This window comes from Punica granatum, chromosome 4 (assembly GCF_007655135.1).
Source record: "Punica granatum isolate Tunisia-2019 chromosome 4, ASM765513v2, whole genome shotgun sequence".
Taxonomy (NCBI): domain Eukaryota; kingdom Viridiplantae; phylum Streptophyta; class Magnoliopsida; order Myrtales; family Lythraceae; genus Punica; species Punica granatum.
In genome coordinates, this window is record NC_045130.1 from 1,355,324 (window position 1) to 1,378,686 (window position 23,363).

The window sequence follows — 23,363 nt, forward strand, 5'->3', positions numbered from 1 at the left end:
TTGATGTGATGTGGTGTGGTGTCGATCTCAAAGGGCCCATAGCCTGTCCAGTGAAATTGGTGAATGTGTTGTTGGACTTGTTGGGGGCATTACATGTAAGCCTACAGCATACGGCCACCTCCCAAATAATCGACTCGATTCATCCCCCGCTAAAGACTTCTCGAGAACTTAATCGAACGAACGTATGTAAATCAACAACATCACGTTTCATAATATTTGTATAATGTAAAATGAATTCTAGCTATGAGGTGCACTCGGTCCTATAGCACTCATATATAAAAATTCGATCAACCGGTGCATTTTCATTCTTGTCCAAGAAAAAAAAAAGGATTAATTATTATGTAGTGCTATATCGATATCAAAATTGTTCTTTTCTTTTTTTTGTACTAGGGATAAGAGACGATCGATGTTCGGTATTTTTAGGGTTGTTATTATTTATTTATATCAATGGACCGCCATTGACGTGAACCATTGTTGCAAATTATATTAAAAATAATTCATTCCATATATGAATAAAACTAAATGATGGCAGTCATAACAAAAGCAAGGCAGCAAGCATGCAAGAGATCCTATCCTTTCCATTTCCCACTGGGACAGTTTACAGATAATTAGATAATGATATGACCTTCTTCTGGGCCACGGACCTCTCATGAGGGACAGACACATACATTAATTTCAAACATCTCATCTTTAGTTTTGCTGCTGCAGCCCGCATAAAAGTTATACCTTCGTGCCGCGGTGTCATGGAAGGATAAAGGATTAATTTACTCAATCGTATACAGATACTTTGCCCGATATCGACCAGAAAAAATTATGACCATCTGTAAATATGAACAAATCATGGCATGATTAGCCATTTGAGCGGGGAACATGAAATGCGGGGAGGAATCCCACGAGATCATGAACTCGTCGGTTTAGAGATCCCTTGTCTCCTCCACTTTTTGTTATTATTGTTTTTATTTTTAAATAATGACAAAAAAAAATACTTCATTTTAGGAATGCAATTTCATTTTTTCTATTTTTTGTTTCTCTTTGTCTTTTTCTATTTTTCCTCCTTATCCTGATAAGAGAGGTTTACAATGAGCGCTCAAACCGGAAAATTACACGCCAACATCAATCTTAGTCTAAAAGCTCTAATTATTATTGCATTATCAGTCAAATGATTGATCTTTTTTTCATCAGTATAATTGGTTCCCATTAATCCACGCCTTTTTGGGGGTCTCCTTTCGGTGAATTTTCTCTCAAATGCTTTAATAGCCACAAGATTTGTCATGGCACGGTCGTTCAATTCGATGATTAAGGATCTCACATGGTAGCAATCCTCGATCTAGATCTACCATAAAGTGAAATACATGGAAATCTGACTAGACGTCGGGTTTCAATAGCCATCTCGATTGAGTATCCATCAAAGACTTTTTCGTTACGAAATGTGCAGAGAGAGAGCCAAATAAACAGATGTTTCCGATAATGTAAATCTTGCAAGATTGTAATCAAACTAGAGAGGTTAACGTTGCAGGTCCTGTGCCCTGGATCGTATCCGAGGTAGGGAACAGCATATTCTGCATCAGGGGCAAGCACGGATCAATTATACCCCGCATTACGGATATGTTTTATGTCGCATTGGATGTTACGGAGCTTCTAACATTCAGCGGCTGATCCATCAGTCACTTTTGTCATTTTTTGTTATCCGAAAACATTGAACTAAAATGGAAAGAGTCTTTGCACTTTAGTTCAACTCTATTTCACACGATATAGATCCTTTAATACGAAACTTTTAAACTAAAGTGCGAAACTATTGAGTTAAAGTGCTAACATTATTTGATTCTTTTTCAGTACATAACTAATTTGAATCCTTAGATCACCCTCAATTTAATTTGAATCGTTGATTTTTATAAGTTTTAAAATTTCAAAAACACCCCTCGAAAATCACGATCCGATCCCATTGTTATATAAAATGTGATTTTTGTCCACTATTCTTTCCGTCAGTCTTCAATCTCATCACAAATCCGAATAGATGACGTGGATTCCTATTATTGTGTAGCCCTTTAACCGATATGATCCGACCTTGGTGCATCTTTACACCTTCCGTCAAGCCGCTCGTCATCACGATCAGAAGGGGTTCCAAAAGGAGCCGATCCAAGTCCCATGGAAAATAAATATATGAATAATGTACGTCCACATTGCCAAAGAGTTTCATCATGAAACTGAAAGGTACAACGAGGTCGAGTTCAACAGGGTAAAGTATCCAAGTTCAGATGCTGACAGCCTGCGATGGTCTTGCTCGTGGCAGGACAGGACTTCACCCATTGACCCTTTGTGTGAAAGCTTTGCAAGGCAATCTAAACTTCTGTTCGTGGCAGTAGATAGACATTGTTGTGTGTGTTCAATATCACTTTTTGGCGCCGCTCTCTCAGTAAACCCACCAGAGTGTCAACTTTGCCTGCCATCTACTGCTATCCAATTCTGATGACGATCTAATCAAAGAATTCTGTCTGCCCAGTGTAAGTATGAACACAAATTTTTTAATGACCGCTGCACTATGACGCGGCACAACACCCTCCGATAAATACACAGTTTGGAATATATATATATATATATATATATATGCGAGACGAACATGGAACATGGTCTTTAGATGTGCGGCTAAATGAAAGCGAGAGAGAGAGGCATAGAGATTACAAGAATTTGAGGAAGGCCTTCGTGTGAGCTTCGCTGGTCAGCTCGCTGAAAGAATGACGCTTCGTAATGGCTATCGTTCTATGGGATTCAAATCTCAACTAGTTCAGGGACCCTAATCCTTTGTTGTTAATAGATGGAATCTTCAATCTGGACCATGCTAAACTTGAGTAAGATTTGAAATCATAAATTTTTTAGGTGCATCCATCGATGACGGGGCACTTCCTTTTGGTCCATGTGCGAGAGCTAATTTATAACACTATTGAAAATTTGTAGGATGAAAATAGGAAAGTAAAGAATGAAAATACTTAAAAGTTGAACAATCCATATTAAACGAGGGAGATCTAAGGGCTCATAATAGTTTTGTACGATGTGAAAAAACTAAAATTATACGGTGTATAATTTGGGAACAATTTTTGCACAATAACCCTTTCACTTAGTACCAAATAATTAGTGGACGGAAATGGTTTTGCACTTCAGTTCAAATGTTTTAATTTCATTTAGGACTTGCACTGCACAGCTATATTTTGGTCAAACATAGCATAGATGGTTTCATCTCCTTTTGCACTTCAGTTCAAACTATTAATCATTCAATTTAATTTTTAATATTAAATTTTCTCTAACTATTTATTACTTTTTCCACAATTCAACAACACAATCATTACTTTCTCTCGACTATTCATTACTTTTTCACGATTTTTCTCATAATTCAACAATACAATCATTATAAATCAATTAAAATCAAAACTCAACTCAACTCAATTCTAAATCCAAACGCACATTGTGCGAAATGTTTTTGCACTTTAGCTCAATAGTTTCGCACATTACTTCAACTGTTTTGTACTAAAGGGATTATTGCGCGAAAAATTTTCGCACTTTAATCAAGAGTTCTACACTAGAATTTAGATGTTTCATACTAAAGGGATTTTCGTTGTACGAAAAAGTTGAATTAAAATGCAAGAACTTTTCGTATTTTAGTTCAATGTTTTCGCACAACAAAAAAAAAAAAAAAGAAGACAAAAATGGTTTAAGGATCAGCCACTGCATGTTAGAAATTTCCCGGGGATTATAGATCACTGGAAGCTTATCTTTTATTGTTAGGTACTACCAAAGCTTTCCGTGCACAAGCCAGCCCACAGTTTTTCAGACTTCAATTCATTGCACAGTGTCACTGGTGGATCTGGAAAGACGTTTATCTATCAGTCTAATGACTTTTCAGACTTCAAAATGTGCCTAACTTTGGCAATTGCTGCTCTGCTCTCTCACTTCATTCGCGATTCATAAATCAAATCTTCGCTCAGCTAACTTCGACCCTTCATTACATATCCCTTTATAAATAAATAAATAAATTAATTAATTAATTAATGCGCGTGCCAGGGAGCCGCCCACTCCACGCGCAAGAGTATGGGCCGATTGTCTAGAGAACTACACCGAACGGAAGAGAACCCCAAGATCGATCAGAGGATCCTGACTTATTCGGTACCAAATGTGAAGTTGTAGCTAGGTTGGAAGGGGATGGGGAGAGAGGACAGGAGAATCAGATCATTGATGAGTAGGGCTCCATGGGCTGAGCTTAATTTTGGACTCACAAACTGCACAAGGGACGGAATCAGACCTATCAACAAACAAGAAATAATACTCCGTACCCCGTAGTACCTAAGCATTGAAAAGTAGTTGGTTGGTAAAAGAAAATATATGCCGGCGAACATTTTCATACATTCAGATCGGTAAAAGAACATCGACTACAATCAAAGCAAGCACCACAATGATACTCTCTAATCTCGCTACTCTTTGTATGCTAAGTTATAATCACAGCAGTTGACTGTTGCAGCAGTTCATATGACAGTTGATTATGATGGAAAATGAATAATATTCAATGCCGTATTGACTTGACGTGCATGAGCTGTTTTTTTGTAAAATCTAGGCCAGCAACTTCCCAGTGAACAGTCAGTCTCCAAGAGTGATAATGCAAGGAGGGCCTCAATGCGGTGGTCGGCCACTATATAGAAAGGAATGGCCCAACAGATCTAAAGGGAAGATGACTTGCACTGCACAGCTATATTTTGGTCAAACATAGCATAGATGGTTTCATCTCCTTTTGTTTCAAGTAATAAAAGCCAATAATAGAGATCAGAGGGCCAATTGCCCACTGATTTTCAAGAACCACTGATCAACTTCAACGAGCTTTAAATTCAAACAGGGAGAAAAATAATTCTCAAGAATGAAGACAAACCTGTTTGCCGTTTGATGCTTGGAGCTCTGTGGAAACAGGATGGAGATACAAACAGGGACGAATAAGAGAGAGAGTGAAAACCTATACCAGCATTATCAACTTTAGAATCGGTTGTGAGCAGATTGTAGAGCATAGGTCTCAGCTTCGAATTCTTGCTGTTGGTAAATAACCGAACTTCCTCTTAAATTCCTTCCTCGTACCCTTAAGTGTCATTGTCTAGGCTTGACTCGAATGAGCAAAATATAAGAGATATTCAATGCATACATAAGAAAACTGGTGGATGAAGAAAATTATACAGGAGAAGATGTGACTTGAAAACACCAGCTGTTTGCTCTTGCTGATCCTTTGAACACGCCATACATCCGATAGTACCTCAGAGACCACTCTCAAAAGTTACACATCGAGCTGAATCTGCATAGCACAACGCTTCCAAAAGGCTTGGATCCTCTGCAGTGGGTCATGATTGAATTGATGCGTAAGCTTCTAGTGCTTCCTCCCCATCACAATAGCAACACTCTGGGCTCTGCATTAACATCATGTATGAGAAAATACTGATATATATAATATATCCAGGTGCAGAAAACATGCTATCTGTAAAATTCAAGAAAGACGAATTCAAGAAAGAGCGGGTCGTTTGTGCAGTCACGAAATAAAAGCAAGACCTAGTCACCATACCACTTCTCAACTCGTGATGTAGAGAATTAGCATCCCTCTCTCGAGGAGACTTGGATTTGCCTGACTGACTCTTTTTCTTTACTCTTGAAGAGGTCAAAGAGCCTTCAACTGCAGGCAAAATGGAAGAAAGGATAACAAAAGGAGAGAATTCACGTCAACACTGAATACAGAAACATATAGTAGGATTTCAGTTCATGATCCATATCTCAGGTCTGATGAACTATATACTAATTTCTGAAGAGTAACTGGTATCATATATCTTCGGTTAGCTCCATAACGAGTTCGTCATCATCAAAAAAGCATTGGTCACCCAATTTTCTTATATGAGGATGCAATGAAACTGATGACTTTTTCAAATGAATATCAATTAATATATCCAGATTGTTTGTGCTAGATTTTGCTATAAAAAAATGGTTAGGTTTCGCCTGATCATAGGATTAATCAGATTTCCAAACCTTGCCATTCCCATACCACTTTCTGTTCACCCTTCACCAATTTTGGATACCGGTCTACACGGGAATCTTCTTGAACCAGTTCTTCAACCTGCAAAAGTGACTTAGTTGGAACATATTGACCTCTTCTTTGATGAAAGCAAGACGAAGTTTTTAAGTAAAAGAAAGAGAAGAATGCTACTTCACACCATACATACAATAGAACAACATCTCAGGATACACAATGAACATTGAGCAGGGGAAAGAAAAATAAAAAAAGAAGTATATGCTCCTGGTGAAATGATCAGTTCATTAAACATTTATGTACGATCACATAAGCCAGCATTCTAAAAACAAAACTGACTATCCTCCTTCAAAACTTTTATATAAAGTCGTAGAATAAGGATAAAAGAAAAGGCAACTCTCTGATCCGTCCAAACAGGATAAGTATGAAAACAGGCACTACTTTGAGCAATATAAATGATCAAGTCATGTTTACTTCATAAAATTGCAAAAATCAAGTGCAGGCAACCGGGCACTGTGGGCACTGTGGTTTGTGGAATAAGTAAAGTTGTGGTTGCAGGAGAATTGGATACAAGGACATGGGCTTACCTTCTTCCATAGCAAGGGGTCCTTCCTTTCTTTGGGTAAAAGTAGGTGATCCCTCAATCTAGTCGCAACTACCCATGATTCACCATTATCTCCCTTAGACAAAGCATTCTCCTCAAGTATGTCACACACCTATCACAGAGATAACACCTTCACTTATCTTTAGGTTTCCGGGCAACCAGACTCCCAAAGAACCAACAATATTTGAATAATTGGCTCTCCTCATAGAAAAAAATTCTGCTTTTGCACGACTCCAATATTGTCATTTTTTTTTCCCAGTCCATCGCCACTGTAGAAAGCTACTAATTACCACCTTGAGAATCACTACCTTATCAAATGCCATTGGCCTACTAATCCCGATGCCAATATAACCTCAACCTCACCAAAAAGTCAATATGATGACTATGGATGCAGAAGAACTTCCCTGCTTAGGTCTCAATTCACGTCCATTTCATTTGGTTTAAGGCTTTAGGCACCAACTCTATTTTAATATGATATAAAGAATGGCAGGTTTGCTACCTGATGATAAAGTTCTTCCACTCTGTGTGACAGATACTGCTTCTTACGAATTCTCCGGATAAACACCATAAAACCCATAAGCTGTGGACCTCAATACAGTCAACAAGCTTCTATATATTGTTGTTAAAACGTAAGCACGGAAAATTTGCCTTTAGAAAGGAGTACCAAAGCGCAAATTGGCACAAGAAGTAACGCATGCTCAAGGACCCATTGACGAATGCGACAGCTATATGGCTTGTAATATTCTGCTAATGAGTCAGGACACCTATATTCTTTCATCCTACAGGAAACAAATAAGATATGAGCACAGAGTTCTAAACATAAAAGGCCTCCAATGAAAATATTTTATTTGAAAGTAGGTACCCTGCAGGATTTGCCCGGGTCTCCAATAATTTTACGATGGTCTCCATTGCCCTTATCTTTGTGTACATGAAAAGAGACGAATCCCCACCAAAATCTTTCATGTGCAGTTGTCCATCTAAATCGTTTAATATATTGGTCTCCAGAACCTGTGCATGGTCATGTCACGTAAGAATACAGACAGCATCCCAAGATTCCCAACAACCAGTGCAAATAACATCATGTGAAACAGCAAATAAACGACTGAAGGAGGTAGCAATTGTGACAAACCCAAGCTGTCCCAGCTCCGCCACACAAAAGTTGAGCATACTCTTCACATAAACGAGTTTCAACCCATTCTGACTGCAATTATATCACGAATACTTGCAAATTAGGTGGAGTAACAGAGGTGTTCAACCTCAACCATCTTCGTGTCACTTTGTAACAGATTGAGTATGGTGTCAAGAGGGACAGACAAGTTGCTTAGCTGTTTCGTTTATATCTCCATCTTCTACACATGACCTTCCCTGCTGTCTGTATCCTCGGACACATTCCAATTCTCCCTGATGGCATTCTCCATGTCTCGGGCAAGGCTCACAAGAATCTGAGATAATGTGATTGATTACATATTGGTGACACAATCGCAGGATGGAAGTAAGTAACAAGCAATCTTTTAAGTGATGGGTCGATTTCTTGTATCTAGGTGAAATGAGACATCGTAGAAAAAAAACAGAAACAAGCAAATCTTTTACATGGAAAGACCAAGGAAAGGAATATGGAGCTGACCGGAGGGGGAGAACTCCGCAGACTCGGCGTCACTGTTACAGAAAGGCTTAGTTTGCGGATTAACGACGCCGGCGAAGAAGTTGCAGGAAACGGCAACAGCAGAAGCGATCGCGAGCACTGCGACGAGCTTCAGCAGCTCTTCCCTCGAGGGGAAGAAGCTTGACGGCGGCTCCAGGGCGCCGAGGGAGTGCAGAGAAGATCTCGAAGACGAAGAAGGATCGAGCTTAGCTTTTACGCGCCTTTTCGGAGTCGAAGACATTTTTCGCGCAAAGCGCACAGAGAGTGAGTGAGAAAACAGCTTCGAGTTTGCCGTTGTTTTATATGGCAGACCGGTAGAGGACGAGTTGTAATCTGCGCCGGGCATACGCAAGCCCAGAACTCTAATGGGCTGGTCTAACGTTGAGTTGATTTGGGCTTTTGATGGGCTTCTACGGAAGATCAATTTGTTTTTCGGCCCATTTTGATGGGAAATTAAAATCATCCTCTCTTGATGATGACATTGTCAACCCAAACGACAATTTCTCTTTAAGGACCCACGGGACAAAATATGGTCCATGAAAGAAACCTGTTAATTTTGGGTCACGCTCACAATAACTCGAACTACATGGCTCGTTCTATATCTCTATTTATTTCTCGAATTCCTTTTTTGGCACTCTAGGAAAGGAGGTATCATGAATTTAATCTAAAGAGGCAATACGGGATGCGGTATCATTTGCAAGAGTGGCATCTGAAAATCCATCGTCATCATGTTTCTGGATTCATGTGGACCTTTAGGTATAGTGGCATCTGAAAATCCATCGTCATCATTGAATGATGTGGATCTTTGTACATGGCTCAATCATGTAGTCTAAGATATTCTTTTGGATTTTGAATTACAGCTGGTTCTGCTTTTAGCTGTAAATGAAAAAAAAAAATTATGGAACCAAGCCACTGAAGAAAAACCCATATGATCATCTTCCCTAAAGATTTTTTTCTTCATGATTTAAATTTATATATGATTATTATTGCTAGTAAAGAGATTATTTAATAAAATAATAATGACACAAGCCTAGTAAAATTCCCTGTTTGGTCGACCGGAACTTCTTGCTTTCCGCTCCTCTGTCGCTGTAACCCAACAAAAAAAAAAAAAGGGAAGCAAACAAGACAGGCCGAGCTGTCCGGTAGTTTCCGAGCTTTGAGCGGAATCGAAACTCGTTGAATCTTGAGAGAGTTCTCTACGTTTCGACATCCGAGTCTGATTAGTCCCACTGCTGCTCGAGCTGAACCCACCTAAACCATCGCCATCGCCATCTCCCTCCTCTTCTCCCTCCGCATCTGCCAGGGATTTCTTAGGATGCCCAGATCGTCTTGCTGGGCTTCGACCACCGAGGATAGGAATTCCATTAATTAAAGCTGTCATCTTTGAGCTTGAGGCTGCTGCCCTGGTAGCGAGTTCAGCGTATTCCCTCTCTCTCTCTCTCTCTCTCTCTCTCTCTCTGTGTATCTCTTCCCGTGTCTGGCTGTCTGTGCAGATGTCAAGTTCTTATTGTCAGTTGGATTTGGATCCCTAATTTGAACGACAAAGGATCTTGATTTGCGATTTTAGTTTCACCTTGTTCTTGCTTCAGGTGAAAATTAAAGAATCTTTCTGTGAACTGATAGAATTGGGATGCTTTACTTGGGCTTTGAGGGCATGAACAGATCCCTGTTTGTTGCAGAAGGAATGAATAATTGGTTGTCTGGGCTCCTTGTTTCATAACTCTATTCATAACTGGTTAGTCGAACTGCATCAGTAATGGAATGCCCTAGACCATGTATGTGCTTTTGAAGCAATTGGCTTAGAGTAGCACTGAAATGCCCTTATCCTTTTAGGTCCCTGTTAGATGATTGATATTCTCGTCACATCACGTGGTCCATTACTTGGCTTTATGCGAATTTCAGCTGTTCTGATCTATGAAGTGAAGCAAAACCTACCAATGGCAGACATACCTGGTCATATGCGGGCCTGCTTGCATTCGGGGAAACTCGCTTTCTTGGCCATTTTGGTCTCCGGAGGGATCGTCTTACAAATCTTGGTCAGTAATATCACCACATTTGATTGACTCTATTGATACTTCAGCAATAATAAAAAAAATAGAAACGTGGAGGTTTTTCAACAGAGCCATTAACATTCTCTCAACTTTCAACTGTGACGCTGCAGGCATGTGCGTTGTACGATAATTGGTGGCCAATGCTGACTGGTGAGTAAACATTGGATTTTGGTGCTTTACGAGTTTCTTTTGTAGTCCAATATCCATCTGCTATTCGATGTTTCTTTCTGCTGTAATTTTTTCTCTCTTTGGAAGAGCATTCTTTGCAGTGCACAAGTGCTTTCTCTTTTAGGAAGAGAGGGCTTTGTGTTCTTCCTTCAGTTTATGGAACTTTTATTTATGCTGAAGATCAATCGATGCCCTTTATATCCATTGAGCATTATCACGACAACTGCTGTTTCTTGCGCAGTGATAATGTACGTGCTTCTTCCGATGCCTCTGCTTTTCTTGGCTAGGTCTGATGGTTCTTCTCTGTTCACGGAATCCAACAGCGGGTCAGTTTTCTTTCTTAATCTCCTTTATATCATTAATGCTTTAACTTGTTTGTGGCGTGCTGATAATGATTCACTCTTGTTTCTGGATTATGAATAAACAGTTGGGTGAATGCAACCAAGTTCTTGACTGGAGCTTCAGCTATCGGAAGCATAGCCATACCGGCAATCTTGAAGCATGCTGGTGTTATTGGTTGGGGATCCCTAGCAATGGAGCTCTCATCATTCTTCGTCATTGTCCTGTCTATAATGTGTTACATACGCATGAGCGATGATGATGAATACAGTGTACTATGAGATATGTTTTACACACTTCATCTGGAAGTGTTGTCGACTCCATTGCATTAGCCTTGAGGTTGAGGCCCATATACACTGTATGCAAGTTAATTGTAATGAATCCGAACACGATTCTCTGGTCGATCTTTGATTCTTTTCCTTTATTGCGTGCAGAGTGTTTTTATTACTGGGCCATGTCCGTTGTCCTTGTACAGAAACTGAGAGAGAGAGAGAGAGAGAGAGCTGGATCCTTTTGATCAGAACCTGCGATTGAATTATTGCTTTTCTGCTTTTCCTTTATTCAATTTTCTTCCACGATTGAATTATTTCTTGAGCAGGGATTGTCTAAGGATGATTGAGTCGATATCACTTGTGATCACTTAAGAAACCGAACATAACCCCATTAGTGATTCCAAACAACGCGGGTTCCTTAAAAACAGGTCATCGGTTCTCAGCAGAAGAGAAGTAACAAGCCTTGTTGACGGATCATTAAACCTTCGACTGACATGAGACCATTCTTCTATATTAACTGTCCACTGAAAGATCAATCACCATGATCTGCGGCACGGGCATTAAACTGCTCATCAATCTGTTCCTTGAAAAATCACCCGACCGGTTGCTGCAATGAGAGTACAAAGACAATGGAGCATCACTCGATCGACAGCAACTCGTTTAAATTTAACGCCTTTTGCACATCAATATTAGCGAAAGGTGCTATAGTTCAGTAGTCTGCAATTGAAAAAAACTGAAAGCACGCATTCAAGATCCAAAAGTCCATATTTTGGGCAAATCATGATGAGAAGAATCGAATTAAAACCTTGAATATTCGTACAAAGGTAACATTTTTTCTCCATTCCATAACACTCCAATTACAACAGAGGCAGCCGAATTTCCCTCTCGATCCGCTCTCAGAAGACCACGCGGAACTGGGGCGCGTCCGACCCACTGGCAGGAAGGATCTCCCACCGGCAAGGCTCGAGTTCGTCGGACACGGGGCAATAGCCGGCGAGGGTGACCTTGTCCGCAGTCACAGCGACGGACCCAAACTCGAACACAGTCACGTTCCCCGGCCGGGCCACCTCCACTGCGCCGTTAAGGCCGGGGACCTCGGCGACGGCGGCGGATTTCGGGGGCGAGCTGATGGATTTGGGATCGGATTGGGGCTTCGGGGAGCCTCTGAACCAAGAGAGGAGGCCCATGCTGGTGGAATCGGAGCTCAGACGAGGTTCTGAAGGGAATTTGGGATTTTTCTGGTCGGTCTCACGAGGGTTTTAGCGTTGGCCAGTTAAAAATGATTCCTCTGTGCAAGGTGATAGATTGGGTTGTAAAGGACCCCAAAATTACCTGAATGCCCTTGATTATTGCATGTGGGCTGGGCCTGGGCCAATTTCTTCAGCAGATCGTAGACACAAACCAAACATTGTAATTGCACATGCATTGTGAAACCATTTATTTTTCGGCATGTATGCTGACATCCGAAAGCCAAAAGCTCCGACTAATTCAGTTTAAACCAAGTCAGCCCACTAAGAAATAATACTCTCCCAGCAACCAATGTGAATTTTCTCCATATTGTGAAGCCATTTTCAGGATAGGAGGCCAGAGGAAACTTTCACCTGTAGATTTCTTGCCGACTAATAGCTTTCAGACGAGATTTCAGATGTTATTCGCCATTCAGTTTGGAGTAGAACAGAAACCTGAACTTCTGAATGCAATCGCCATCGTGTAAAGCAGTTTGAAATCTTGAATCTATCAATCTGAAGGTTTCTCAAAGAATATGACTGCTTTTGTGTCGAAAAGTGAATCACTGCTCGTGCAGCTTAATCAATATGCCATTATCATAGGAGCAAGGAACTACCAGAAGAACGATTGGATGAGTAACAAATGAATTCTGCATTAGAAACTGGTTGAATACAATGGAAAATGCCGAAACCAGCTTATTTCACGGGATGCTGCATACATATAGTAATTGAATTGCATGTATTTTGTTACCGTCAGATGTCGACGGACAAGAACTTGTGAAAACTGTATCGGTTGATCATCTGTTACCTGTCTAACTTGAGCTTCGACCTCAACGTGAAGCAACAGCTGTGGAGCCTTCAAACTCGGTCTACTCCTTAGCAGCCTTTGAGCTCCGAAAATCCCTTTTCAACTCAGCAACTCTATTCATACAAGCTGCCTTTGTTTTCCCTGGAACAGCGGCTGCTATCTTCTCCCACCTCATCGAGACATCCTTTGGGAATGCTTTCAGGGCACTGAGCAATGCAATGTCTTCACTGCTACTCCACTCGCTGTCCTGCTTCACCTGACCGTTCTCTGCAGCTCCGTCATTTGAGTTATCGTCTATTCGCCTATCTAATGGTTTTCTGTTCTTCAAGAACTGAGCATACGAGTCCTTATCGCTCATCTTCCTGTCAGCCAATTCCTTTGCTTTCTTGATTACGCTGTCCACCCTGTGCCTCCCATTGAATGCCTCCGCAATTATCTCCCACCGCCTTGGCTTCCCTGCTGGGTGTTTCATCAATTGCTTCCTCAAGATCTCGGTATCGTCCTCGGTCCACTCCTTCTCCTCTTCTTCTTTTGTACTGTTCCTTTACAAATTGATCAGGCAATATGAGATTTAGATGCTCATAAAGAAAACCTCTGCCTAATATTTCCAGTAACGTTGTAAAGTCCGAATTACGAACATTGTCACTGCATTTGATCTAAATGTAGCTGATATCCGATATTCTAGGCAATAACAGAGCAGAGCTCGACTTCCATTAAAGACGGCACTTTTACATTGTTCTGACAGTTTTAGTATCAAAGTTCACAACTTCATTGATCAAATTGCCACATTTCAGCATGTATTTTCATATTTAGTGACTTTTAGCAGCTTTCTTATCGAGATCAAACAAATCAGAACGAATCTGGAGAACATGGCAGGGATATTTGATCAATATTCTGAACATACCCGGCATTGCTATTTGCCTGAGCTGGAATCTTCTCTTCATTCTTCACCGGCCTGTTGACGATCTCATTTGCTGGAACTGATTTAACAATGGCATCATCCACCATAGCCGGTTTCGGCCTCTTCTGAGCTGGCTTCTTCCGAGCTTCCGGTTCGGGCTCGGTCTCTTGATCCGGGAACTCGACGATGGGGCCCTGACCGACCCGAATATCGCCGCCGGTGAGAGAAGGCGGAGCAAACGGGCCGACGAGGAGGGACAGGGCAACCCATAAGAGAAGGGACTTGAAGGGCTCCGAGTGGATGTACAGGAGGGAGAGAGAGACCAAAAGGGCGGAAGTGGAGGTCGTGATGAAGAGGAAGGGCTTGCTAAGACGATTTAGACCTTGGGGAGAAGAAACCGGAGGAGGGTTCTGATGGCGGGGCGACTGGAAGAGGAATCTGGGCCTGGCGTCTTCGTCCAAGAACTCCATTGTTGCACAGCGAGATTGGGTCGGAGAAGAGGACGCTCGTATTGACCTGAGAACGAGCACCCCGAAACGACACCGTTTGAGGTTCTTATAGCTGAAGCTTAGATAAATATAATATCGGAAAAATAGTACTCGCATCACGCACTGCAACACAAATTCAAATCATTTTATTATGTAACATGAAAAAAAATTCACCAGCAAAGCATACCGTTCATATTCTGTCAAAAAATGGATGAAATGCAAACGTAACAGCTTGTTTAAGAAGAGTTTTACAACAAATAATAACTTATGATATAAACAAATAAAATGTAAGTTATAAAAAAATAAAAGGAAGAAAAACGGAAACCTCGCTTGGGATCAAAGGAGGCGGTTGGGGCAGCCCGCCGGCCATCCACCCCTCGATTGGGGTTGCCGATCGGCTCATATCACGCCGGCAATCCCGATCGGGGTGGGCACCAGACAGGGCCACCCTCGACCTTCCGTTTTGAGGGATCTCAGTTTTTTTTAATATATTTTTTAACTTATATTTTATTTATTTATGTCTTAAATTGTTGTTTGTTGCAAGGCTCCTTCGAACGGCTGTCACGTCAGCATTTCCTCAATTTCTTGACCAAATATGGACGTCAATTTCGTCAGCATGCAGTGCGGTGAAAGAAGAAATCTTTTTCGCTCTGTATAAATTGATTTAAATTAAAAAGGGTTGAAAAAATCGTAGCCTACGGTGCTATTTTCTTTATAATATTTGATTTTTCTTGAATTTTCATTTCAAGCTTTGAAGCTTTCCAACGGTCTGTGGCTGTGGGGCGGATGCCCATCTTTCGTTCAAGAACAATTGCACGAGTTCGTCATCTTCCGTTTTCCATTACCCAATTCGCAAATCTCAGTGCCTATCAATCAAAGCTCCTCCCCACTGATCTCCATATCCTGCACTGTATCACCGCGTACAGGTTCCATGAAGCTCGGAACCTGCTCGACAGAATGCCTCAGAGAGGCCAGTACGGGCGTGTCGGCCACTGGACTGCGCTTCTCTCGAGGTTCTCGAGAGTGGGTCTCGTCGATGAAGCCAGAGCGCTCTTTGATATCATGCCCGAGAAGAATCTCGTCACTCACAATGCCATGTTATCGGCTCTCGTGCAGGGCAATAGGCTCGGTGAGGCTGTTAGGTTCTTCGAGCGAATGCCTGAGAAGAATGTGGTCTCGCGGACTTCGGTGATCTGTGGCTTGTTTGATGCTGGGAGAATTGATGAAGCAAAGCGGATGTTTGGTGAAATGCCCGAGAGGAATGTTGTTTCCTGGAATGCAATGATTGCTGGGTTGATAAGGAATGGCCATTTGGAGGAAGCTGGGAGGATTTTTTATGCAATGCCCGTCAAGAATGTAGTTTCTTGGAATGCTATGATAGCTGGGTATGCTGAGAGTGGCAGAGTGGAAGAGGCGAGGGCCTTGTTTGAAGAGATGGGAGAGGAGACTAAGAATGTCGTTACGTGGACTAGCATGGTGGCAGGATATTGCAGGAGTGGAGATGTTGAAGCAGGGTACTCTCTGTTCTCGAGAATGCCCGAGAAGAATGTCGTCTCTTGGACAGCTATGATCAGTGGGCTAACTTGGAATGGCTTCTACGAAGATGCTCTGCTTCTTTTTCGTGAAATGAGTACAGATCTGGAGGTACGACCAAACGAGGAGACATTCGTGTCGCTCTCTTATGCTTGTGGTGGAATAGGATACCCTCTTCTCGGGAAGCAGTTACATGCTCACTTGGTAGTTGATGGTTTGGAGTTAAATGATTACGACGGCAGGTTATCGAAAGGTCTCATCCACATGTACTCTCTGTTTGGTCTAGTGGACTCTGCACACCACATATTTGCAAAAAATTTCGGTAACTTCAGTGTTCAGTCTTTAAATTCAATAATTAATGGTTATATTAGGATTGGGCAACTTGAAAGGGCACGAGACTTATTTGAAACAGCTCCAATCCTTGACAAAGTCTCGTGGACATCTATGATCAGCGGTTATCTTGGAGATGGACAAGTATTAAATGCTTGTGATACTTTCGACAGAATGCCCGACAAAGACTCTGTTGCTTGGACAGCAATGGTATCGGGGCATGTTGATAATGAGCTTTTCAATGAGGCGGTGTCCCTATTCTCGGAAATGCGGGTACAAGGCATTCATCCTTTGGCTGCCACTTATTCGGTTCTCCTCGGAGCAGCAGGCGCCATAGCGAATCTTGACCTCGGGAGGCAGTACCACTGTCTGGTTTTGAAATCGCATCTCGAGCTTGACCTGATAGTACAGAACTCCTTGATCTCCATGTATTCAAAATGCGGGAAGATCGAGGATGCTTATGACATTTTCTCTAACTTGGAAAATCGAGATGTGGTCTCTTGGAACACCATGATTATGGGGTTCTCGAACTATGGGATGGTGAATGAATCTCTGCGCATTTTTGAAGCTATGCTGAATGATGGAACACCACCAAACTCGGTAACCTTTTTGGGGATCTTATCAGCGTGCAGCCATGCAGGTCTCGTCACATTTGGGAAGGAGTTGTTTCGCTCCATGAGTGGCGTTTATGCAATTAATCCAACTCGGGATCACTATATATGCATGATCGATCTCTTGGGGAGGGCCGGGAAAGTGGAGGAGGCTGAGGACTTTGTGCTTGGGCTTCCTTTCGAGCCAGATTCTGCCATTTGGGGGGCTCTGCTCGGTGTGTGTGGATTGAAGAATAATCACGAGGTCGCAGCGCGTGCTGCCCAACGGCTCCTCAAGCTGGAACCTTTGAATGGGCCTGCGCATGTGGTGCTGTGTAACATATACGCAGCAAAGGGTCAGCATGTCGAGGAGAGAGTCCTGAGGAAGGAGATGGGAATGAAGGGCGTGAAGAAGGTTCCTGGCTGCAGTTGGGTACTGATCAGAGGGAGAGCGTGCGTGCTCCTCTCAGGGGACAAGTTGCCTCCTGAAGCACAGGACATAGTGTCGCTATTGTGCTGGAATATTGCGAATCACAGCAGACCCCAGGCTTGAACGCCTGGGTCATAACTTGGGGACGTCGCGGTTCGATTACCGCTAGTGAGCATAGGGGCATACTCTCTTGCCTGTACCCAAAAGGTAAGAGTTTTGATTATCGCTAAGCGTATCCCTTTATTTCTGGACTCACTTTCTGGTTATTTATAGAAAACAATTCATTGCAAATATCTAGAATTTTGTTCATCAGAGACATGAACAGCGCCAGTGGATGCTTGGTTTGCTCGTAACATCGGCATTGCTTTGGCTGTCGTGGCCGAGCTATGGGGTGCTCTTATGGGATTGGAGTTGGCTTGGGAGATGGGAAGGAGGCGGGTCACGCCGGAAGTCAACAACTTGGAAGTGGTGTGCCGACTGATTCGAAGCCAAGAGCATTGTGCCCCTCAGTTAGCTGTGTCTCTGCGATCAGAGATTGGATTACGCAAGTTGTTCATACATACAGGAAAGGGAACCGTTGCACAGATTGGTCGGCAACGATTGCTATTCAACTGCCATTTGGGAATCATGTGTATCAAGATCCCGCCCATAGGACTTGCGAGCGCCGCTTTTTAGCAATAATCATATCCGGCATTTGTCATTCATAATTTATTTGTTTTTCTGTGGCCTGGGCCCCATTTGATTACAAAAAATAAAAATAAAAAAAATCTCCAAGTTTACGAATATTACCAGTGTGTTTGGTTTTATAATTAAATAAAGTTGAGTTTTTATTTTAATTAGATTGTAATGATTGTGTTGTTGAATTATGAGAAAACATATGAAAAAGTAATGCATAGTTGAGAGAATTTAGTATTAAAAATTGAATTGAATGATTAAAAAATTAAAAAAAAAGAAAAAAAAAGTAATAATTATATTGTTGAATTTTATTATGTAGTGAGTAGAGTTAAAATTACGGTTAAAATTTTAAAAATCGACCATAAAATCAAACGGGCTAATAACATTATTACTTAGTGCTGTACTAATTACTTGTATTAATTACTCACACGCATATAGGATCCATGTCTCATATATATATATATTAAGTACAATAATTTCTGAAACGAAGAATCATTTATCGGTAAATACAGTTCATAAGAAAAATATAACGGAGAAGACCTTGTCCTGTAAGGCGATGGCTGGCCTGGTTTTTTCTGGGCCTTCTGTCAAGTTCCAGTATAATTTGTCATATCATACCAATTTTTTTTTTTTTATTTTCTTTACTAGAGGAATTCCTTTATTAACGTCTACAATACATATCTCTGTTATTATTAAATAATTTAAAATGACAAAGAAAGTCCATTTAGCGATATTAAATAATTTTCCATGTATGAAAAGGTGTCTTCATTATAGTTAATAAACTGCAAGTATGAATTTCACAAACAAATGATTTGCAAATGTAATTTCTATACATACACATATATGCATATATATATTTATGATTTGCTATGATTACATATATTGTCAAGGATTTTCTCCTCTCGATGTTCATGGAAATCACATTATTATGGAGTTTCGAATCATTTACTCCGACATGGATATAAATACGCTGCACGTCACAGAGATTAAGCACAACAATTCTCCAGACGAAGAATCATCCGCACCAAAACAAACACGGGCAGCTCACATCAGAAAAACAAGAGAAGAAATGGAGAACTCGTCATCGTCCTCTAAGCTGATCTTCAGCCTGATTCTTACGGTCGTCCTTTTGTCCCGTAAGCACTCTCATCTCGAGTAACTATACGATGATGTTTTCACGAACCAATTGATTTGATCTATGATGTTTTCTTTTTTTGCATGCGCAGCACGAGCTCTTGGACAGTCCTGCACGTCGACGGCAGAATGCGAGAAGAAACACTACTCCTGCAGGGAAGGGAAACCTGCGTGCCAGCAGGGGCAGTGCACTTGCCTTTTGAGCAAGGCAGTGGTTCCGTAAAAATGTAATTCGAGTGCACAGTGCAAGGACCTTGTTTGCAAATTCGGGCTACCGACGTGTATGGACGGGAGCTGCACTTGCCCCGACGTTGCGGCAGTGGTTCAGGAGGTCTCGTGTTCTTCTGGTGCACAGTGTAAGGATGTCGTTTGCAGCAAATTAGGGCCCGTGGTGTGTTTGAAAGGGAAGTGCACTTGCCCACCACCTTGTAAATTGAATGCAGACTGCAAGGATTTCTGCAAGCGTCGCGGAATGGGATTGTGTCTTTCCGGCATTTGCGAATGCAACTGAACAATCAGAACAATCACTTCGAGAATTCAATTTGATATGTTTCCGAACACAAACTCGTATCAATAAGCACCAGTAACGCTTTTCAATTTTGTCGACATAGTTCTTCATCTATCTATTATATAATTTGAAAAGAAGTTGGCAACTATCTGGATGGATGATTATGTCCTAGTTAAACGACCTTGGCGTTTATTATACAATAGCATGGAAATCCATATCCAAATCCAAATCCTGCCGGCACGTGTTTCTCTAGCTATTTTGTCTCTTGAATTGAATTACTATCCAGCAAAGGAGATAAAAGAGAACGAACAAATCGAGCCTAGTAAGCCGTCGAGTTTGGCGTAGTCAGAGCCCCGCCACAACTCTGCTTATATAGCCTGCCACTAGTTCGAACCCGAAAGGAAATGGCAAGTGATTTTTATTTTTTTGCTCAACAATTAATGATTGTCCATTGATAATAAAAACGATTAAATGGTAAAACGTTCAAGAGAAGATTATATGGACAGAAAAATATAACAGATCACCGAAATCACTACAAAAGAAAAAGCAAAGTGACGAAACACAAATAATGGGTACATATACAGTTGAAGAGATCTTTCTAATTGCTGTATATTTGTTTTCAACCTCTTAGAACTAGATTCTATATGGTCCCAGATAAAATTGGGAAGCCGAATCAAGTTGCAAACCATATAAAGCTGCTACTGTGCAGAAACAAAGGAGTAGAGTCAAGAGGTATCTTGAACCGATACTCGGCGCAAGAACCCTTCAAGGGTCAAAACTCTAGATCTAATCAATCAAACCAATTCCTAAACAAACCCAATCCTTGAATAGTCAAATCAAGCAACCAGATTTCGTTGATCGGTTCAAACCAACGATTATCAACCAAGACAATCAAATCAAATTAGTCCGGATACCCGATTGGTTCAATCAGAGATTATAAAAGGGGAGCTGAGACCTATAGAAATTCTATGAAAAAGGCAAATGGCAAGTCAGTTTTGAGAGCATGGCTATATTTCATTCGGATCAATCCAACATCGATTGAAATTTATTGGAAACTTTATGGTGCAATCAACAAAAATATTTACACCTTGCCTACAACCAAGTAATAAATTACTAATACCCCGTTTGGATTCCGAGTTCAATGATTTTAACTTTTAACTCAACATACTACACAATAAAAATACATATTTTTCAATTCAAAAATTTTAACTTTAACTTTAACTCAACACACTACATAACAAAAACACACGTTTCTCAAGTCAAATTTATAATCAATTCTCATTTGTCCTTTTCCACTATCAAAATCAAATTCAAAATCAAAATCAAAATCAAAGTAACTTTAACTCTAAATCCAAACGGGCTATTAAAGTTTAAGTAAAATCAAACATCTTAAAGATTTATAAAGATTTATTCCTTTATTAGGCATACATGCCTTCGTTATGGTAAAAATCTAATAAAGAAAATCAGTTTGGCGGAAATTGTGATAAATTTCCATGTATGAAAAGGTATCGCCATTATAGTAATGCAAGTATATATGAATCTCACAAACAATATTAATTTGTGGAATGTAATTTCTTTATATATGTATATATATGATTTGCTTCTGGATATAGATGAAAAATAAATCATAACTATTGATATCCCAGATTTTCTTCTCTCGCTGTTTAAGAAAATGTCATTATTATGGGGTGTTAAATCATTTACCCACAAATGGATATATAAATACGCTTCACGTCACGGGAGATTAAGCACAACAAAAGTTATCCGAACGAAGATTAACCATTTGCAGCAAACCCACAAGCAGCTCACAAACAAGAGAAGGATCAATGGAGAAGTCCTCGTCGTTCGCTAAGCCGATCGGCCTGATACTTCTGGTACTTTTGTTGTGTAAGCACTCTTATCTCATCTATGCATCCACGATCTCTTTTAGAGTCCGAACCAACGATATTTAAGTGCGCAGTAATTATATGATCTTTTCATCATGAACCAAATAATTTGATTTGATCTGATGTAATGTTTTCTTTTTTGCCTACGCACGCATGCATGGCACGGCAGCGGAAGCTCTTGGAAAGTCCTGCAAATCGATCGCCGGCAAATAGAGAAATTTTTTTTTTTTGCATTTTTTGAATTAAATGTATATAAAAATATTTATGATATAGTAATGTGGGCCCTAGATAACGTATCAAGTCAGAATTTTAGTCAAATTTGAACTGAAAATTGATAGCATGATAGATTTGAAACAAAACTAAACGTTGGGATATTTCATAAATTTTTTAAAGAAAGAAAACGGTCAAAGTTTAGGTTGTACGGGTGTTATTTTCACTAAATTATAACAACATGATAATTTTGAATATTTCAAAAATTGGAACTGCACAACATTATTATATGTGATAATGAGACCGATCATAGACTTTATCATTGAAAACTGGGAATTGTGAAAAATGTGTTCGGAAATAGTATACTATCGACGATAATCTCAAAAAACGTCAATATTGTCCAAAATGTGACCCATCTTGGCCATTAATGTTGCGTTTGATTTCAAAATAGGATTTTAAAATCAGGTTTTGATTTTGAAAAAGAATTGTATAAATGAAGTTCACCCTTTGACTTTATATTAGTTATTTTATTTTGTTGTGGAAAAAAAAAACGGTATAAATGTGGCTCACTTTTTGACTTTATATGAGTTATTTTGTTTTGTTATTGATAGAATTAGGTTGAAGTTGTGATTTTAAAATCATATTTGCAAACCAAACAAGCCATAAATATCTGAATTTGACCGACAAGGTTCAACAAAAGTAAATAATATATGAGAGACGCATTGAAATATTAAAATAAATTTTCAATTTGCTGAAATAGTTAGACCCTTTGTACTGTTATCCCTTTTTTAGATTTTTTTCCTTTTATATAAAGGGTATATATATATATATATATATATATATATATATATATATATATTTTTTTTTTTTCTAGTATTCAAAAGTCAACGTCAATTGAGATGTATTCTAATGTAGAGTAGAATTAATATGTACATGTAATTAATTATTTCCTTACTCGCTGGATTCGGTTTTGGTTATAGATGGAAACTAAGTCATTAATTATATGTGTCTAGTTATGATATGTTTATGGAAATTACAGTATTATTATTTTTGGGTGAACAAATTACAGATATTATTATTCAGGGTTGTATTACCTATCCGCACACGCATATATATATATATATATATATATATATAGGATGCGTGATGTCTCATACATTAAGCACAACGATTTCCGAAACGAAGAGGCAATTTCTCGGTAAACATAGTTCATTATTAAGAAGATAATATGGAGGAGACCGTCCTGTAAGCTGATTGTTTGGCCTCATTCTTTTGAGCCTTCTCTCACGGAAGATTATGACGTACGTGCATGCAGTTCTTAATTTATGGCTCAAGGCATCGATCGATGTTTATTCAATATAATTATTATATTAATCGTCTCATGGATCAACTGATAATTAAGGCCTCTAAGTTTTTGCCTGCGCAGCACAAGCGGTCCCGAACGAGAGTTGTACCTCAAATGCAGATTGCAAAAGTCACACTTGCAGAGTTGGGCTTCCAATGTGTATGGATGGGCATTGCGGTTGTG

At 40.2% G+C, this 23,363-nt stretch overlaps 5 protein-coding genes across 11 annotated transcripts; 2 read left to right on the top strand and 3 right to left on the bottom strand.

Moving 5' to 3' along the window:
- Positions 1-3,906: 3,906 nt before the first annotated feature.
- On the bottom strand, positions 3,907-8,563 carry LOC116205482. 3 transcript variants are annotated; one of them, XR_004156512.1, is made up of 11 exons: positions 8,269-8,563; positions 7,959-8,086; positions 7,774-7,845; positions 7,507-7,652; positions 7,309-7,423; positions 7,144-7,224; positions 6,628-6,756; positions 6,040-6,127; positions 5,585-5,692; positions 4,910-5,432; positions 3,907-4,268 (listed from the first exon to the last, which is right to left on the bottom strand). XR_004156512.1 is itself a non-coding variant. In XM_031538106.1 (10 exons), the coding sequence occupies exons 1-10, from the start codon at positions 8,525-8,527 to the stop codon at positions 5,410-5,412; spliced, it is 1,149 nt and encodes a 382-aa protein (XP_031393966.1). In that variant the 5' UTR covers positions 8,528-8,563; the 3' UTR covers positions 3,907-5,409. The 3 variants fall into 3 exon arrangements, 1 of the variants encoding a protein (XP_031393966.1); XR_004156513.1 differs by having other exon boundaries at positions 3,907-5,432; positions 6,056-6,127; XM_031538106.1 differs by having other exon boundaries at positions 3,907-5,432.
- A 781-nt stretch (positions 8,564-9,344) lies between these two features.
- LOC116203138 (vacuolar protein sorting-associated protein 55 homolog) lies at positions 9,345-11,404 on the top strand. 3 transcript variants are annotated; one of them, XM_031534803.1, is made up of 5 exons: positions 9,345-9,692; positions 10,189-10,322; positions 10,448-10,487; positions 10,747-10,831; positions 10,933-11,404. In XM_031534803.1, exons 2-5 carry the CDS (start codon positions 10,224-10,226, stop codon positions 11,123-11,125), a joined length of 417 nt encoding a protein of 138 aa, XP_031390663.1. In that variant the 5' UTR covers positions 9,345-9,692; positions 10,189-10,223; the 3' UTR covers positions 11,126-11,404. The 3 variants fall into 3 exon arrangements, with proteins under 3 accessions (XP_031390663.1, XP_031390662.1, XP_031390661.1); XM_031534802.1 differs by having other exon boundaries at positions 9,350-9,706; XM_031534801.1 differs by lacking the exon at positions 9,345-9,692 and having other exon boundaries at positions 10,167-10,322.
- Positions 11,405-11,862: 458 nt separating this feature from the next.
- LOC116203139 lies at positions 11,863-12,407 on the bottom strand. Its single transcript, XM_031534804.1, has one exon. The coding sequence runs from the start codon at positions 12,301-12,303 to the stop codon at positions 12,013-12,015; it is 291 nt and encodes a 96-aa protein (XP_031390664.1). The 5' UTR covers positions 12,304-12,407; the 3' UTR covers positions 11,863-12,012.
- A 563-nt stretch (positions 12,408-12,970) lies between these two features.
- On the bottom strand, positions 12,971-15,006 carry LOC116203137 (transcription factor MAMYB). Of its 2 annotated transcripts, none has more exons than XM_031534800.1 (3): positions 14,865-15,006; positions 14,055-14,567; positions 12,971-13,686 (listed from the first exon to the last, which is right to left on the bottom strand). In XM_031534800.1, the coding sequence occupies exons 2-3, from the start codon at positions 14,519-14,521 to the stop codon at positions 13,212-13,214; spliced, it is 942 nt and encodes a 313-aa protein (XP_031390660.1). In that variant the 5' UTR covers positions 14,522-14,567; positions 14,865-15,006; the 3' UTR covers positions 12,971-13,211. The 2 variants fall into 2 exon arrangements, with proteins under 2 accessions (XP_031390660.1, XP_031390659.1); XM_031534799.1 differs by having other exon boundaries at positions 12,971-13,692.
- Positions 15,007-15,029: 23 nt separating this feature from the next.
- On the top strand, positions 15,030-18,258 carry LOC116203136 (pentatricopeptide repeat-containing protein At1g32415, mitochondrial). Of its 2 annotated transcripts, none has more exons than XM_031534798.1 (2): positions 15,030-17,629; positions 17,721-18,258. In XM_031534798.1, exon 1 carries the CDS (start codon positions 15,326-15,328, stop codon positions 17,543-17,545), a length of 2,220 nt encoding a protein of 739 aa, XP_031390658.1. In that variant the 5' UTR covers positions 15,030-15,325; the 3' UTR covers positions 17,546-17,629; positions 17,721-18,258. The 2 variants fall into 2 exon arrangements, with proteins under 2 accessions (XP_031390658.1, XP_031390657.1); XM_031534797.1 differs by having other exon boundaries at positions 17,736-18,258.
- Positions 18,259-23,363: the final 5,105 nt, after the last annotated feature.